This window comes from Solea solea, chromosome 1, assembly GCF_958295425.1.
Source record: "Solea solea chromosome 1, fSolSol10.1, whole genome shotgun sequence".
In the NCBI taxonomy this organism is placed as follows: Eukaryota; Metazoa; Chordata; class Actinopteri; order Pleuronectiformes; family Soleidae; genus Solea; species Solea solea.
In genome coordinates, this window is record NC_081134.1 from 26,453,660 (window position 1) to 26,473,867 (window position 20,208).

General features: G+C 40.2%; 1 protein-coding gene across 1 annotated transcript in view; it reads left to right on the forward strand.

Moving 5' to 3' along the window:
• Nucleotides 1-3,191: 3,191 nt before the first annotated feature.
• The window catches only part of vstm2a (V-set and transmembrane domain containing 2A), an 88,728-nt gene continuing 71,711 nt past the window's right edge, over nucleotides 3,192-20,208 (forward strand). Inside the window, exons 1-2 of the mRNA XM_058644188.1 lie at nucleotides 3,192-3,624; nucleotides 4,743-4,909. Coding sequence (XP_058500171.1) covers nucleotides 3,546-3,624; nucleotides 4,743-4,909 — 246 coding nt within the window. The 5' untranslated portion in view covers nucleotides 3,192-3,545. The remainder of the gene's footprint in view (nucleotides 3,625-4,742; nucleotides 4,910-20,208) is intronic.

A 20,208-nucleotide genomic window follows, 5' to 3' on the forward strand; every position in this document is an offset into this window, starting at 1 on the left:
AATCTAGTCTGAGGTTTCCAGGAAGTTACATACTCTTATATTATATTATATATCTTTGCTATGACGGACATGTCATGTTTGTTCGGCTGCTCTGCTAGAAGAAGCCAGATATGTAGATAGATAGATAGATAGATAGATAGATAGATTGACAGATAGATAGATAGATAGATAGATAGATAGATAGAGATGATTGAGATTTTTTACCATTTTTAATTGATTCATCAAGATAATCAAATAAACTGACAATTAATCAACTGAATAATAAAAACCTGTTGATCAGTGTACAGTTACTTTAACATACAGGGAGCACTATGTATCTGATAAAAGAACACACATCCTCTGAAACAAGGTTCTGCCTCATTGGGACCAGGTTTTGATCTCCATGAGGACTACTGGTCCTGACAAGGTCAGTGTCTATGTTCGAAAAAGTCCTAAAGAGGTAAAAGATACAAGTACACTCCCTCATACCCTTCACCCTGGACAATGTCACTGCGTGTTCCCAGTGTCATTAAAGCAACTTGAGTTTCTTGGTTGAATTAAGATGAGTTAACCACTTTGAACGGTGTGTGACTTTCAGCAGACCTTCACCTCCTCTGCTCCATCTGTTGAAGCGACAGACTGAGATGTCGCTTCAAAACTGGGCCATCGTCATTCTTCTTCCATGTTGCAACAAAGTCTGATGATTAGAGAAATGTAAGAATAGGTTTGCATTTATAAACGATATATTTAAAGTAAAGCCTTCACACGAAGTATTGCTGTGTAAGATATGGACACATAGTCGGCACGGGCGGCACTGTGCGTGCTCTTTGCTGAGAAACAGCATAAACCAAGCATGCTAGTTCCCACTGGAAATTAGGTTTGATGATGTTTCTAATTATATTTATATACATTTATATATAGAGAGAAAGGGAGCACAAAGCTTTTTTACAGTTGTGCCATTCATCCATTCACTCACACTTTCATACAGCACATTTTCTATCACTCATCCTTCAAATCCATTCACACACTGTCAGCACAGATATCAGGAGGACACATCAGTATGTAGAGTGGAGCCGGGAATTGAACCCACAACCTTCAAGTTGACTCAAGCTACCACTGAGCCACCATTGCTACCCTAATTAAACATTACTTAACACATGCAGTGATAGGATGCATCACTGCGGCGGACGAAGCGGCCTACAGGACGGAGGTGGACAGTCTGGTTTCTTGGTGCGAGGACAACAACCTCACCCTAAACACAGACAAGACGAAGGAGATGATAGTGGACATGAGGAAGGAGAGGAGACCTCACCAACCACTGTTTATCCGGGATCTTGAAGTGGAGAGGGTGAGCAGCTTTAAGTACCTCGGGGTCCACATCACTGAGGACTTCACATGGACCACCAACACAACACAGCTGGTCAAGAAAGCACAGCAACGGCTGTATTTTCTGAGGAGGCTGAGGAAGTTTGGCAAGTCGACAAAGATCCTCAGCAACTTCTACAGCTGTGTCGTGGAGAGCAGTCTGACCAACTGCATCAGCGCATGGTACGGCAGCACTACGGCCATGGACCGCAAACGCCTGCAGAGAGTGGTAAAGACAGCTGAGAGGATCACCAGGTCCCCACTGCCCTCACTGCACAGCATCTACCACCGCAGAGTCCACAGGAGAGCTGCCACCATCATAAAGGACAGCACCCACCCACAACATGGACCCACAACACTCCTGCCCTCAGGACGGAGGTACAGGAGTGCCAAATGCAGGACCACACGTCTAAGGAACTCTTTTTACCCCACTGCCATCAGAATCCTTAACAGCTGAACAGGACTACAATAATCTTGTCACCTGGTTACACTGTCACTTAATCTGTTACCGTCACTTTAAACCTGACACATGTCACTTTACATCTGTTAAATCTGTTTGCACAGCATCGAATTGCACAACCAGTTTACACTTATTTCATGCATATATATATTTAGTTTTTTTTGGTAATATTTATATTTATATTTTCCTTATGTATATTTCTACTATTTTACATAAGCATTTCTTTTTTACTTTATGCTGGTGTTTTTGAGTGGACAGCAAAGTAAGAATTTCATTGTACAGGGAAACGTGTTTCTTTACTGTGCATATGACAATAAACACTTTGAATCTTGAATCTTGAACATGTTTTTTGTAAAATCAGAACCAATGTTACTTAAAATAGTTGAACAGAGCAGAGCAGTGAAATCACTGTATTGTCAAGTGTTGTAAAGAATTGAAGTTTAAAAGACGCCGTCATTTGGCCTGAGAGTAGGCCTACAGTCGTGAATGTGCTGTGAAGCAGCTGACAGCTGGGACCAGCGATTATCCAGCATGACTTTGAGACAAGGCTCTTTTTAATACCTCATGCCTGCAGACGCTTTTGTTGACGGAAGAGAAAAGTGCTTGTCCCAGAAGGATGATCCCTGATTTGTCTCCAAATCAATTATAGGAGTAAAAAAAAAAAAAAAAAAAAAAAAAAAAAAATCATAGACACGATTTGTGGCCAAAGGGCAGACAATGTTCCCAGTCTGCACAGGAGACTAATAATATTGCAGCAGGGGTCTCTTCTGTCTTAATGACTCTGGTCGTGCCGTGCTTGCCCTGCACTTGCTGGGTCGCAATTCCTGACTACTGAGTTCCTGTTTTACTCATTATTATTATTATTATTATTATTATTATTATTATTATTATTAATAATAATAATAATAATATTCGTATCATTATTATTGTTATTGTTATTATTATTATAATCATTCGTTGAGAATGCTGACATTGCATTTAATAACCATTTTCTTGCTCTGTATTAATATACCATTATCCACCCTTTGATTTCAACTGCTCATACATCAAAACGTTCAGCTCATTCATGACATCCTCTAGGCCACAGCGCGAGTTGAATGGAACCCCCGTGTTAATGAACAAATCAGAGGCTTACAAAGAATAATATAGGTGCCTAACAACAGGCGATGATGACATAATCGTATCAGGGAAATCATGCAAAACTCTACATCATTTGGCGCACAGTAAAAATGAAATCCCCTCATAAAGATTTCTCATGGCGCATTTTGAAAACCAGGCGGCCCAAGGTGACAGTAGGCGGCCAGGAGAGGACTAGATTTGCAGAGGTGCGTGTGTGTGTGCGTGTGTGTGTGTAGGTGTGTGTGTGTGCGCGCGCGCGCGGATGCTACACTGATCATCCACTAGACTGACGTCTCTCCGGTAGCGCAGACGAAGACCGCAGCAGCAGCGCGGCTATTTCACAGACTTCAGTGGAGCTGAGCAGTCGACGGTGTCTCCTGCAGAGGAACAGAGAGAGAAGGAGAAAACGGAGGAAGACACAACTTGGTTTACCGAAAGGCTGGGCTTTTGCAGCATGTTCCACCGTCGGCAGTCTCCGTCTAAACCAACTCGTGCAGCAACTGTGTGACTTTGCTGGTGTAGAGGCTTATTTTCCGCGTTGTTTCCCTGCAGTTGGAAAGATTCGTCTCTTATTTTTTCTTCTTCCTTCGGCTGATGTGAAAATCGTGCCCGCTATACTGGAATGATGTGGACCTCTCATGATACTGTTGGATTTGTTTTCTTAGCTGGATTTTGTGTGCAGTTCGGATTCTCCTTTGAGGGTAAGGATCTCATATACAGTACATACATTTGTTGCACTTGTCTTGTTCCTTCAGTTTATATCTCAGTGTCATCGTGTGTTTGCCGCCCTGCGCGGTGAAAGCAGCTCGGTCGGAGAAAGTGTTAAAAGTGCGCAGCCTTTCTGCAAAAGCAAAAGGAGGGCGCGCAAAGGGAAGGGGCAGATATTTCATTTTCAAGTCGGGTGATTTATTATAAACATATGTGATAGAGAAAAAAAAAATAAATAAAGGACGCGATGATGAGAAAATGCAACTGGTGATTGTTTGAGATCAAGTGGTTTGTGAGGTGAACGAGGAGAGGCTGCATTTTCTCTCGTGCTAAAAAAAAAAAACACCCAACAACAACCCAGGTTTGGCTCTAATTTGAATAAGTTATTGAAATAGTGGTTTAGTTTTGGTTGAGGAAGATGAAGCGGTCGCTTCAGCACCACGGACAGCGCTTCATCCTCTGCTGACGCTGAATACAGCTGTCCGTGGTCCTGAAATCCACAGTCCAGTCACAGTCGGCTGCTGCTTCTTGTGTGGTTACTTCTCCACACCTTTGCATCTGTAAAACCAGGAACCCTGTGGTCACGTGTACATTATTGAAGTTTGCGGAATGAATATCCTCCTACACTCCACTCTTTAGGGGCTGCGTTCACTCTTAAATCCCACTTTATTGTTAATTGCCATGTTTTCGGTCAAGTTTATTCCGTTGTTAATGTGGATGTGGAGATGCAACCACTGACTAATGCACGAAGATGGAAAAAGAAATGGGGAGAAGATTGTGGCCGCGGTGCTGCTGTGCGTTATGTAAATTCCCCTCCCGGATGAAGCCGCGTCGGTATCTGTGGCAATGATGGGTTGTGTGTGTGTGTGTGTGTGTGTGTGTGTGTGTGTGTGTGTGTGTGTGTGGGAGCCCATCGTCATCTCATTCAATTTAAACAAAGAGCGCACATTTAACCATGGTTCTGGTAGCGGCGGCGGCGGCGGCTATGGCAGCGTTACCCCGTCCGCGATCATGAAGTGTGAATGCAGCCACGAGCCTGATCATTAAAGTGATAATACCTCCTTCGACTCTCCCTTCCATCTCTTCCTTTATCCCTCTGTCTACCCTGCAGGTCGTTTCACGGATCTGCCCTCTAACATGACTGTTAAAGAGGGACAAAACATAGAAATGGCGTGCGCTTTCCAGAGCGGCACCACTTCGGTGTATTTGGAGATCCAGTGGTGGTTCGTGAAAGCGCCGGAACCCACTGACAGCGAGGAGGACGTCGGTGCTGAGGAGGTACAAGGGACCCTTATCTTTTTTCCCCCCACATCTTCCTTTCCCCGTCACGAGCTGTGTCAGTTTCCTTCTAAGCACACCCACTCATGAAGGGAAAAAAGGCCATCCAAAATGTTTCCGCGCTATTACGCACGAGCACCTTATGTCATCATCATCATCCCGCTTGTGTAGACGTCCTGAAGACATTTTTAGGCACTGATGTTACAACTTTTACTCACATCTACTATCTTGCAAGAAAAAAACAAAAACAAAAGCACAACACATACCTATAAACATCGACTGCTGCTGCTCGAATGTCATGGATGGAACTATAGTCTGTACGTTAACATACCCTCAAATTACATTTCTGTAAAAAAAACATCCAACTTAATTTTGGATTCCATTATTTCTCCTTACATTTGAGATGTGAACATTTATTTCATATCTAATTTGATTAAAAAAATACAATTTTCCCCTCAAACAGTTAAAAAAAAACACAAACTGAACACTGATGTCTTGGGAAAAAAAAAAAAACAACAACCACAAGATCATTAATCAAGGACCACTGGGGAAAAAAAGCAAAAGAAAAAAAATGAGCTCGTTCTGGATATTAATTACACCATAAATGGAGTAAATGAGCCTGATTATTCATGGATGGATAAAACATGGGTGAATCAATACAGCCAAAGCATATTCTTGTATATTGCCTCATTAAACAGTGCAATGGAGGAGCTTTGGCAGTTTATGATTGTGTTGCATTAGTGCTGCCTGTGACAGTTTCCCTCGCTCAGCCCGCGAGGAATGATCCCAGGGTTTTTGCTAGAAAGGACTCGCTTATGTTATTATGTTGCACGTATGGCTGCATGGAAAGGGTTTGTCTGTGTTGAAGTGACAGGCATCAAATGATGCTGTTCGAATTTCTGCAAAAAAGAGATGTGTGTGTGTGTGTGAGAGTGTGTGTGAGTGTGATGGCTGATATCACGAGGCTTTAATTATTGTTCCATTGTTGCTCAGCTCTCATTGCGGCTTTGATGTCTGTTTGATCCCATGTGACTTTTGGATGTGGTGCTGAAGTGGCCTATTGATGCATACATCACATTGTTGCCCACAGTTCTTATCACGGAAGGCTGTTAAACATGAAAGCTGCTGCTCTGCGTCCGTGTGTGTGTGTGTGTGTGTGTGTGTGTGTGTGTGTGAGGCTTGGGAACCAGCTGGTGCCCTGGAAATTTAGAGGAAATGACCACAATGCCTTAGAAAGTAAAAATGTGTTTCCAAATACGCTGGAGAGGTACGAGTTGAACAGATGACTCAAACAAGAGGACGGTGGAAGAAATCAGAGTGGACTCCCCCAGTAAAACTCATGTGTGGGTGTGCCGATGACTTCATCTCTCACTTATCAACTTTGCAAGTATTCTAATTTGAAACTGCACCCCGAATGATTCCAGTTGTGTCTGTTCTATGCTCTGTGCCAATTTAAAAAATGCAACACATTAATGTTAGAATTAATTCACGTCATTCAGTTCTAATTCTTGCATCAGAGTAACGCAGTTTGCGTTGTGATCTAGTTTTAAATGCACAGTTTGTGATTTCTGCTGATATGAGTCTCTTAATCAAACAATAACAAAAGCGTGGGATCATGGGAATCGTTGTCTTTCCACGTTCTTTTGTGTTGCCATGTGCGTTTGTATTTCATGGGGAGATTCAGCAACAGAATGTGCAGTCGTCGAGATCATTAGTGAAAAATACACACAATGAAATGAAATTACATTTTATTGGGGGAAAAGACAAGTGAAGTGGTCCGTCACCTTCTTAGCATTTGTGAATGCTTTGGATTTGGACTATTGGAAATATTTTATTCTGATTGTTTTTAGATCATTTAATACAGAAATAATACATAATATATCTTTAACATTGCATTTAAAAAAAAACCAAATCTCTATGGTATGTGAAAATATATATATTTAACCCAAGTTTAGCCCTGTTTTCATTCCCTTACATCATGAACAAACAAACAAACAAATCATCCTAACCCTTATCCACACAGAGAGAACACAACATCTGGTATGCAGTGCACAGAAGACGAAATACATCAACCAGCAAATAAACATAGGAACAGGAAAATAATCATAATCATAATTGATTTTGTCTTCCCACAAACTGTTTGGCTTTATTTCGTACATAGATCCATAGTCATTGTCAGCAGAATTCCGCGTATAACGTAAATGTTATTCATATGTAATAATAATTTTATTTCATTAGAATATTATAATTAATATGTAATATGTACAACTCTGCATATTATGCATTAGAAAAATAAAGAGTAAGACAGGTCCACACGATTAGTAAAAACATGGACTCTATATCTAAAGGACAATCATTTATCCCCCAACTTCACATCTGCTGTGGTCAGTGTCCACTCGTCCGTCCACAGCTGTGGTCAGTGTCCACTCGTCCATACGTTTGGAGCCTACATTCTTCCCATGTTTAGGCTCAACTGATAAGGATTTGGTCATTAAACGTCAAGGTCGCTGTGACCTTACAAAGACATTTTTCGAACATACAGAAACATAGTTCCAAACCTGTTCCTGTTCCTAATCCACTCACCAACCAACTGAAAAGATCATGTAAAACAAGAGGCAGGACGAACAAGAGTTTATTGTTTATTCTGATAACCTTTGGCAGCGCGTCCATTTAGGCCACATCAGGCTGCCAAACCGACATACTTCCATGTAATGGATATGCACTCCCTGGCAACACACGAGGCCAATGCCAGAAACCTTCTTTTCCTTTTCTTAAGTGTGCATCAATGTGTGTGTCTTCTAACAAACAGACTTGAGGATCTAGTGGGAGACGCAGTCCTGCAATCTTTTGTTATGATGTCACAAATTGGGCCAGAATGCATTGCTGTGTTTGTATAGTTGTGCATTGTTGTGTAATGTATACATCACCGAGTGCAGTGCAGGGATGCGCCATCTTCTATCTCACATGAAGCACAGGCTGGATATCTCAGGTTTATATTTATGCAACGCCTGTGGTGTGATGGAAACACTTAGAACGGCTCAGCCTGTATCTGCAGTGAATTGTGGGACAAACACATGTGTATGATATTTTAGATAAAGGTCGTCACTGCAGCGGTCAAATGACCCCAAGTCCACTGTAACTGCTCAGTCGGTCCCTGACTCGCAGACTGTTGTGTCTTACGTTAGTCAGGAAGTAAACTGCTGTGTCAGGAGTCTTTATTCCAAACCATTAGTATTCATGAGTCAGTGATAACCACTCCACCATGAGCTACTGCCATCTTTAATCTTTAATTTCAAGCCAAATTTCAGTCCGGGCTGAATGAATGAAGACATTATTAATGGTGAGATTACGGAGCATCGTTTCCATGAGCAATGAGAATCTTCTCCAGCTTTAAAACCTGTGATCAAACTTCAGGACAATGTGGACATATACATACAACATGTAATATCATACCAAAGTGTATATAACTCTATAAATACTTACTTCATACATTTATTGTGCGTATAAAGCCCTAGTGTTTGTCAAAGTAATTTGCAGCCGCAGTGCTTTGCTTTGACAAGACATTTTCTTGCATCTTCAGATAAATCGAATAACAACAGCATGACGCCAGACAGCGGATGAAAGCAAATTATTATTATTATTTTTTCCAACAGTACTATAATGATTTATTTTCCTGTTACAGAACGTGAGCAGATTGCCGTGGTGGTGCTGGGTCATCAGTGCGTGTGGCGTACTGGATGCGAATTGACGCGGTGCAGGCTGTGATGACACTTAAAATACCAACGTTTCTCCAAGAGAAACACAGATTATAATCTTGTGGATTCATAAATGTATGTATTTCAGGGTGAATTTGAGGGGGAAGTAGCTTATTTAAGGGCTTATGTAGCATCCCTGTGGTTTTAGAAGGCCCGCGTGTCACAGCAGAGATATCGTTGTTCCATTTTTAAAAGCGTGGCTTTGTTTCTGAAAGCCAGCTGTCTGAGATGGCAGTAATGAACTGGATGAGGACTAAGAGGTGTGGAGTGTCACACTGACGCAGCACAGACTTGTATCTGCAGACCACTTGAAATGATAGCTCTTGCAAAGACATCATTTCAGTGTCGCTTCTCACAATATTGAATCACCAGCTGAGTCTGATCATCTTTTTTTAACGTGGTATCTAAAGAGATTCGACTGACCACTGCTCAGTGTTACATGTAGGAAGTGTAGAAGTGTCGATGTCAAACACACACACACACACACACACACACACCATGATTTCCCTGCTTCTCATCCTTTCATTGTAGTTTGATCAATTCTCAGGAGGCGATTGGGGGTGAACAATTTTAGCAGAAATATGTAATTGCTATTTTTCGGACCGATTTTGTGATTAATGTGAAAGTGTGGTAGGATGTAGTGACGACTATCTGTGAACTTACATTTTGGAACCAACTTCACGGATATTTCCAAGGTAATGAAAGTACAATGATTCATTTTTAGGTTATAATTACATTAATGGAAAGTAAAATAAAATGTCATATTCAATTTTTTTTTGATAGATAAATAATACGCACTGGACCTTTAACTATATTCCAGTGCACATTTAAGATTGTAAAGATTTGTCATCTTGCAATTTCCTTATTGTGTTGTTTCATTTTGCGATTTGAAAATGATTTATTGTTCAGCCCAAGTAATCACATTTCAAATCTATTAAAATGAATAGCGTTGGAATCTCATTAAAATATCTAACTGCAAATACAATTGTAATATTCCGGAAGAATCGAATTAGATAAAGAAACACATGCCTCAAAGCAGCCTTGTGATGGGATATTTTTAATGCTGAAAATAAAAATAATAAAATATTACAAATAAACATTTCAGTGTACGTTTTGCTGATTTATCAAAAAGTGTATATATATATACATATATTATGATATATCATAAAAGTATAAGTATATTTCATATAAGATTAGAAATTATTGTAATATAGACATTTATTTTGAAATATGTATTTTATTATATAAGCATTTATTTTCCACTGTATTAAAAATCATCATCATGAGGTTTTTACTTAATAACATTCTGTGTTTACTTAGTTGTACATAATAAAGACTCAACAAATAAACAAAATACAGGTTATTTTAAAGGACATAACTATACTATTATGCAAATTCAATTACCTGCCTTTTCCATTAAAGGATGAAAAAGATTTAGTGTTCTTTTTTTCAGTCCTTAGCAGACAATTATTTACTCTTTCATTTCATATATAAAAATACATTGAAAGTACTTGTGGATAACCTTCCTGTACACCGTGTTAAAGCTGTTTACAGCAACATTTCCCCTTTTTTAATTAAAGTTCATATTGTTACATGCGGCACAGTCTCCAGGCTCTGATCTCATTACTCCCCACAAGCACAAGAACAAGAAAGTCCAGGTTCAGCACTGCAGCGTCCCCCCGGGGACGGGGGACCACAGGTGCCAGTGGGTGACAAAGAAACGCACATTTGTTAATGCATGTATAAAAAGCTTTGGAAAGTACATCACGTGGTCTAATAATGCTTTGTGGACATTTGCATGCGTTGTTACCAAATGTGCTTTATTAGCTTTGTACATTTTGGGGTCAAAAGAAGAGGGAAACTAACATAACAGCAAAGTCAATCAGCTTGGCACGAGCTGCTTAAAGTGTTTCAGAAGCTTTTCTTCTCATTAATGCAATCCTCATTCATCATTGTCTCCTGCTTTATCCTCAACGTGAGGGTCATGGAGCCAAATCCCAGCTCACAGTGGTGAACCGCCATTCATTCGCACATTCACACATTCACACATTGCATTTAGAGTCGCCAACTGACCTCTGCATGCGTTTGGACTGTGGGAGGAAACAGGAAAACCTGGAGGAAACCTACACTCACGCAACAGCAAACCTTCTTGCTGTGAGGCAAACGTGCCAGCCGTGTGCTCCACTGTGTGTCCATTAATGCATCGTTTCTATTGCAAAATCTACTTTTACTTAAATGCATTGACCGGAATAACATCTCGTTTCCACAAAGCTCTGTGGACCATATTTTGTAAAACTCTATTTTTCTATTTTTAATCTCAGTTTACATTGAAAAGGGTTTATTTTTGCAGAAGATTTAGAATTTAGAACAGACCATGTGGACTTTGTTTCACTGGAATTTAGCATACAAACGAACTATAGCTGTTTAACTCACGTCATTGAAAATACATTTTTGTTGTCCATAATCATTTATTTGTAAATATCAATATATATTGATTGTACTATAGATTATCAAAATAATGCGTTATAACCACCAACCAATATTATCATCTCCCCTAAGGCCTCAGGTTCTTTGTCTCAAATGAAATAGATCTGTAAACCAAGAGTGTCATTGCTATATACAATATGTCACATATAAGGTGATTATACCAGATATATATACTGTATATACATATACATATATGGATATATATATATATATATATATATATATATATCCATATATGTATATATCATCTGCTATGGCGTCCCATTAAGGGAGAAGAAGGCAAAACAATGAAATACCTACAGGATTATTTGTACCGTATTTGTATCAGAGTTGCAGTGTAAATATTCACACATTATTTTGTGTTTTATACTCACATTATTGTGTGTTTTTACCTTATGCAAACATGTATTTCATGTACTGACATGCAACAGAGGTGCAAAACCCTGCATTTGCATAAGGGTTATTGAAATGATCTTTTTTTTTATGATGGTTTCTGCTTATATACGTGAAGATAAACAGACCAAAGACTGTAAATCACTTCACGTGGGGGAGACACACTGTGCCAGATCCGCTGATGTAACAATCTGTGGTTTCTCTTGTAATATCACACGAACAAGTCAGAGGTGAGAAGATAATGTTCTTTCTGTGGTGCAGGTAATAAATACAAAAACAGTTCATAAGAATATCTGGAGGCTGTGAGTTCCTGCTCTGACCTCCATCATAGATCTACAAAGCCCAGCCTCCTGGGTAATTGTGATAACTGAGAGGTGTGTCACACATGGTGGACCACGAGCCTCATTTCCATGAATTTCAATTTGAAAAACAAATGCATTAGTGATTTCCTCTTTTCGGGGTTTTAAACTCTAAAGCCCTCTCGTGCTGAAGAGGTGGATTGGATCCTTCTCTGGGATTGATCTCACTCTTTTTTTATCCCACTAATCCTGCCACTGTTGTTTGACATAAGATCAATTTATTGAGGGAATCTTTACATCCCTGTCCAGTTGTAATTGTGTTTGCAGTGGGATTGTCTCTGGGTAATTTAAGGGGGGGGTAAAAGAAAAGCTGAGCTAAATGTGTAAAGGTAGCTGTTTTTCTTTATATGAACAAATACATGGTCACACATCACTTTAAAGGTGTCTGTGAGGGAAGAACAATCTAAGAGAGGATACACCAGGCTGGTCCTGAGGATGTGGTGAATGAGGGGGCTTTTGAAAAAGAGCTTTATCTTCGATCTCCACCTTCCAAAAGTCTAAATAGCAACATTTAACATTTTAACAGTTAAATACATAATGAGAGCACTTAGAACTGCACAGAGAACAAAGCAAGAGCACTAAGTATAGTTCAAATTGCTCAATTATTTTATGGCAAAATCAGCAGAGGGAATGTTTCATCTGAACACACACACACACACACACACACACTCATCCGTTTGTCTGAGAGTGGGCATATGAAATAGATTGTTTCCCATTATAACCATCAAGTTGTTTAATATGGTGGAAGCCCATGGACGAGCAGAAGGGCAAAGTGTGAGAGAGTGAGCGTCAGAACTCACTATCACTACTTTACAAATAAAACTATGAACTAAATCTAATTCTTCTTCTAATATGGAGGTTGGGGGGGTTGTGAGTGTGTGTGTATCTCTTATAAATGCATACATTGCTTCTGACGGTCATTTTTTTGCAAAGTAAGAAAGTTAAATAAACCTCTCAAAATTCCACAAAGTGAGGATCAGCGATTGTATTTGTTGAGTACGGTGCTAAGACAAGATCTGCATTAATTATGCTTAAATTTTGGAAAGTTGTAAAAAATGGGCCGGATTATACCGATCACTGGAGGAAGGTTATGCCCCCTGGTGGCACCGGGTCAGGGTTGCCCCCGCGCAGTGTGATTTACGAAGCTGGATCATCAAGGGCACAGAGAGTCAGAGATAATTCTGCAGACTCAAGGCAGATGTGCGCTGCGTTTAAATATTCATACTGCATTTCTTTCCTCAAATACTGCCTGGAGTGTGTGAGTGGCTGTGGAGGCTGCTGGACTCATCTGACCCAGGCCATGTTCAAATGTGCTGTGATTTTTTTTTTTATTAAAGTGAGATTAAAAAAAAAAAAAAAAAGAAGCTATGCAGACATGATGCAAGGTTTTCCTTGGCTGGGATCAGCTCAGGCCTGTGGTCAGAATACAAATGACCATTACATAAGTGCAGTAACATCCACCACTGCACTTTGACCAAAATGCACTCAAGCCCCAGCAAGCCTTTACCTCTCCTAACAAGTGAGTTTATAAATCCAGCGGGTGTAACAGCATGGAAGCATAAAATCCATTGGCCGCCGTGCTCTCTGAGTGACCTTACTGTCTGCCTTCCCCGCCCCTCCATCAGTGCACGGCCTCCGCCGCCGACAGTCACGCGCTCATAAAATATAGCAGGAGTCAATACGATGCACCAGGCGCAGTCTTAGAAAACTGGCCCCCATCAGCTGCCGTCGCCCCGCTACGCACACACGTCTGTAGTGATTGTAATGGCTTTCAAATGCGTCCAAAGGAGACTGCAGTCTCAGTGTGTGTGTGTGTGTGTGAGAGAGAGAAGACAGAGGCTTCATTTTCAGTCAGTGGACGGTGCTCTGCTCAGTCAGGCTCCACTATCAGCCTCGGGAAGAAGGCTCCCTTTGAAATCAGTGGGAGCTGCATTACCGCGCCGCCCCGCGCGTCCGGTGCAGCCGCCTGCAACGGGCGCCACTTTCTTACCATTTCTCTCTCAGTATGAATCAAGCTGAATATTCATATTGTGAAACGAGTACGTGATCAAATCACATAGCGTCACGTCCCTGAAACCGCTTCAAGTGAAGTGAAGTGCATTTTATTGATGTAGCCCAACATCACTGACACATGACGGGCTTTTTACAGTCTGTGCAGCAAGCGACAGCGTCCGGGACAGACGGACGTGCAGTCGGTGTCACAGAAGCAAGTTCAGCAGATTACAACAAAAACAACAACCTCAAATATACAAAGAGAGGAAAGAGAAGAAGACAGAGACCATTAATGACAATTAGCATCATCTCATCCAGGGCTTGACATGCACTATCGCCATCAGTGATTGGTTCCACCTCGTCATGTGATGAGGATAAGATTAACTGAGCTGTGGAATCAGAGAGAGAGAGAAAGAGAGAGGAGTGTTGGGTCAACGTGTTGCTTCCACACCAGCATGTATGTCGTCTGCTTCCTCTGCTTTCACTCAGCCATCGCTGTTTTAACTCGTCTTCACTTGTTGTGCTTCTCGTCTAGATGAGACGCTTTCGAAGCTTTTAGGTCCACATTCAGAAACACAAATGGAGATTTATTTTGTGAATAATCTGGCTGCATCATCGTTGTCATGAAGCAGGTGACACATCGTCACCTTTAAATATTTACTGTTGGCTCAGTAGAAACACTGGCGTGGTTGGTATGGATTATTTTTTGTAGTGGATTAATCCACATTCCGGATGTCGTGTGGCGCTTCTGTTATCTGGACAGATGTGGGATTAAATAAAAACATTGTGTGTTTGGCTGGTAATGACCTCAAGACTTGTTTTTCTTTTGGACGATGGTGGAGCTCTGAGGACAGATAACTTTGTACAAACACACAATACTTATTTATTGTTGCTTGTTTGTTTGTATACATACATGTGTGTGAATCAATGATAGAAATGAGGAGAATGGGTTTGAATGGGTTTGTGGTTGGAGGGCATTGATTTGCTCCTGATGGCAGCAGAGTGACTGTTCTGGCAGATGATTGACTGCACTGGTGTCGCAGAGGATGACAGATGGAGCTTCGGTCAGACGATTGCACAAATATCTGAGGGGAAAAAAGAAATGCGCATCCATTCCTCTCTCCGTATTGATAAATCTGATTCTGAAGCCTGGTTGTTTTTCTCTTCTTTGGATATCAAAGTGCTGAAATGGCTCAGTGCTCATACAATACACACCTAATGCATTTTCACAGCTGACGGTCGAATATGACGAGAATATAGATATTTTCTTTTTAAGATTCTTCTCCATTCGTCTTGTGTTTGTCTGTCAGCAGTCATAATTATATTATTATATAATATATATATACATATATATATATCTTATCTTATCTTATATGATTATATATATATATATATATATATATATATATATATATATATATTATTATATAAGATCTCAGATCTCAGATCTCATTTAAATAATTAGTGTATAATGTAGTAATGGCCGCTAAGTATTTTGTACCCATTACTACATTATTACACGCATACTTTTATGTGTATACTATGTCATTGCATGTTTACATTGCCACATTTGTACTACTGTACATGTAGTAATAACTGCCAGGTACTCCTACAGTGTACATGTATACATTATTGCATTATATGTTTGTTACATTATTAGATGTTTACTACTGCTAATAGATATTACTAAATGTGAATAATAGGAACAATTGTATGATTCTATTTAAATCACAATTAAAAAAGTTAAGTTAAATAGAACAATAACACAGAAGAAAGAAGGGAGACACAACTGATGTAACAAATACTGCATAAATACTGCATAAATACTGCAACCCTGTGATTGCACTGCAGACAATATTGCAGTATACGTTCCATTGTCAGTCCACCGTATCTATGAACTTGGTCTGTATTTTGATGTCATCCACACAATTGTAAAGGTTTTGTGTCCTGCATGGTTGTCATGGTGCCATGTTTACATCGTCGGGTAGATAAACACCAAGAACACCGTCACAACAATAAATAATGCTGCCTTATTATTTCTGACACACTGTGAGAGCCATATTGCTTTCCCTGCTCTGAATTCTCATTCCTAAAGAGCCGACAAAACCCCTGATGCGCTGGAACTTTAAATCGCTGCATTGTTGGATCCACGGGAGCTTCACCGTGTCTTTCTGCATTCATGTGCTGTGGGAGAAAGAGATAATGGAGGGAAGGAGGGATGAGGTGATGGGCAGATGGGAAAAAAAAAAAACCACAAACATATGGGAGATATGATACAATAAGGATAGAGGAGAACTCTGGGGAAATATCTGGGAGAGATTGTTACATGAATGCAAAGCAAATCCTTATTTACTGTCCCCTGTGTATATACACAGCTCTGTGTAGTGGCCAGACTGTAGCAGAGACTTGTTATTGCACTAAAACATGAGAGACTATACCTTTATCTATGAGTGGGGAGAGAGAGGACGTGAGAAGGTCCTCTGTGTGGATCATCATGTAAGACAATGTTCAATTTAACTTAATCAAATACATTCACGAGCACAGGAAACATGTTTGCTCCACCGGTGTTTTTTTCAAATTAAGAGCAGGGACTGAAGCACCTGTTGACGTGTCATCACACAGAACTCGTGGTGGACTGGCTTCCATTCTTTTGGACCAAATATTTGTGTGGGTAAACATTCCTGTGCCTGACTCATTCAGTGACCTGCTTTGCATACAGACTGTGTCGCTCATTATCCACCTGATTTAAAAAGCTTCTCAGGCACAAAGCCTCTGGCAATTAAAATACATTTGTAGGCAAACGAAAAGACTTGACACTCATGTTACATCACTTGTTAACACACAATTGACTGTATGCACTTTGTATTTCGGGTTTTCACGTGGGAGAAAACATGGATGCTTGAACACTATCGCTGTTCCACATGGTGGACGACGTCTCCTGAGGCTAAAAAAAATGAATATCAAATATTCATAAACATATAAATATTACAAACATCCAGAATCCAAAAATGAAAAGATATATAACCCACACAATCATACTGGCCAATAATAATATTGATAATTCAACATTTGCCATTTACATTACACACGGTTACAGTTTGATCTCAGGTTGAAATGACGATGTAAATCAGTGCAGCTGTAAATAATGAATGAATGAGTGAAACATTATTTTTTTGATTATCAGTAATCAATTCAGTTTGAGTGTTGTTGTTTCATGTGTTTATTTCTTGCTTGCTTTGCTCAGTTTGTGTGCATATGTCATCGTTTGGCATAAACACTGGCTTGGATTCATGGACGAGATCTGGGTTTCCAAAGGTCATGGCGGCCTCTTGAACATTAAATTCCTTTAATGCCGACATTTGTGAGTTATAAAAGTCTGGAAAATCATTGTGGAGAGTGAAACTTCACTGGTCAGCAGAGGCACTCGTCCGTATTCTGTCTGCCTATTAATCCATAGAATATTAAACGTAAAAAGCAGTGAAAGCCAAAAACAAAGAACCGTGGAACAGAACACTATTTCCTCGGCTCCACTTTGAAACCCGTGGTTTCACACTTTCGTCACTGCAATGCTCATCAGCCACTGCTGCACACTGCAACCTGCTGAGAATCCACCATATTCCTTTTGGCGCTTTAATCAGCTGCAGATAATGACCAGTGATGGCAGAAAAAGGGCTTATATACACCTCACAGTGGGACAGGAAATTAAACGTGGATTAGGGAGATGGTTTATCTTTGCTGTCTGATAGTGAAAGCAGATTATAATGCATTGGTAACGATGGAGGTGTCGAGGTTTGCACCGTGGAAATCAACTTATGCACGCTGTCTATTTTCCCTCATGTGAATGTGCATGCACTGGCTTTATTTAATGTCTTTTTTATTGCTGATATGGCAGCAAGGATTATGTTTAAAAAAGGACCTGCTGCTGCTGCTGCTGCCTGATGTGAGGCACCAGTTTATCACAGTTTTTTTTTTTTTTCTCCCACAGAAAAAGTGTTTAAATTAATCCAGGTAGTGGTGAAACTAATTAAAACACACACACACATGTTATTTCCTGTGAAGCGTGAGATCGTGTTTGCTCCCCTCGTCGTGAATAGATGACAGTGTTTGTTTGACAGCTCAGACAAGAAAGGGAGGTAGATTTTATATCAGCCGCAGATAATTCGCTCGGCGGATCCTTTGCTGTCACTGCTCTTACTGGACCCACCTACTCTCACCCAGTCAGCAAAAGGAAGCCATTTTGTTGTCACCGCAGCAGTTGTCAGACTTAGAGACTGTTCTCTAACTGGAATCAGAGGCTTCTAACAAAGCCTGAAGACTTTTTGGTTGTTGGAAACGTCACCAGGTTGCACTGGCTTCCTCTTCCCTACCACTCTGTGCGGTGCGGTGTGATGCGGGGCTTTATTTGTGTGTATTTTGTGCTGTTGATCGTGGTCGTGCACATGTCCACGCGGTCTGTGAAGGAAGTCCAAGCAGAGACATCTCAGTGAGCCTGATCACGTACAGCAGAAACTCAGCAGTTTGAGTGTCATTGTAATGTAAAGCACTTCAAGACTAGAAAAATGCTCTATAAATACAGATTATATTGGGTTAGGATTACCATAAACCTGACCTGTTGACGAGACTAAGGTCTTATTTGCAGCCACTGCCGAGCAGTGTTATCTCAACAAGGGGCAGGAGGAGGCTGACAGATTTATAACCAACACCACCTCGCTCCTTGGATGCCCCCTTGACCTGGTGGAGGTGGTGAGAGAGAGGAGAATGGTAGCCAAACTCTCATCTATGATAAACCTCTCCCACCTCCTGCAGGACATCGTCACAGCATCAGAGACAGACTGAAACGGACTTAATGTCCGAAGGAGCGGCATCACGGCTCTGTAGACTGTCACACAAGCTCTGCTCTACGCTGACCACGTGTTCTCATCCCATTTGCAATATAACATGCAATTCTGGTCTACATTGTAAATATGAAGGCAATACTATAATCTGGATATTTTATGTATGTATGTACTGCATAGTCTAATATATGTATATGTATATGTATAGATATATATATCATTTTAATAGTCAATATTTATTAGCTTACCCTTTACTGCCTTTGCTACCATACTTATCTCGTTTTATTTTATCTTATCTGACCTGATCTGATCTGATCTGATCTGATCTGATCTGAACTGATCTGATCTGATCTGATCTGATCTTATCTTATCTTATCTTATCATCAGCCTCACTCACTTCCTCGTTTATGTCAAACGTGTCATGAATAGTTCAAACACCATAACACTGATTAGCACAGTTCAGACATGAACATAACTAACATTGTTTTGGTTCCCATACTTTTTCAAAGACATTCTGAAGGAGACAACGTAGCCGTTATCAAAAATACACGATTAACAGTGTGGCACCGTTTAATTAGAAAAGACGAACATTTTGTTTTAATTGATGATAAATATAGGCAAGTATATAAATCAGTGCTCAATGTGGGTGGATTTCCACTCAACACCTGCGTAATAGTGTGGGCTCACACTCAAAAAAAGAAAATTGTTGAAAAACCTATGTAAATATATGTAAACCTATGTAAATTTTACACAATTTGATTTGTATTTATTTATTCTATTTCTGTTCTGACTGACTTCACAGCTGCTTTATTATTGTCGCCACTTACTTCCTATTGCAACTTATGTAAATACAGTTGTTTTATATTTATATCTGGTTCTTTTCTTTATATTTTTTTTTATTCTTACAAAAAGCCCTCTTCTGTTTGTCTCTTGTAAATGGGTACAGCTGCTCTATGTGCGTTTTTTTTAAATTGCCCCTCAAGGACAAATAGAGTTCTTTGAATTTTAGTTTGGATAAACGTAATTCCTTTTTTTCACTGGTTGGGATCTCGGTTTGACTGAAGGCTTTTCTGTGTGGAGTGGGTTTTTCTGCAGGCGCTCCGGCTTCATCCAACAGTCCAAACACAGACTGGGGACAAGCTTAATTGCACCCTTAATTGACCGTAGATGTGAGTGTAGACTGGAGACCTGTCCGGTGTGTGACCCCGCCTTTCACCCTATGTCAGCTGACATTGGCTCCACCCCCGGCCTCCACAGACATTCGCCTCATCCACTGTGTCGCCCTGTTGACGCCATCCGTCAGCTACACGTGGAGGATCGAACACAAACGTTTGCATTCAACAGATTATGACGAATCATTTGATATTAAATTATTTATTTTAATTTAATAATGTCAATCATAGTGTTGGGGGAAACAATGTTATTGGTTATGACAAAAAAATACTGACATTTATTAATAAAATGTAATTAAAATGAAT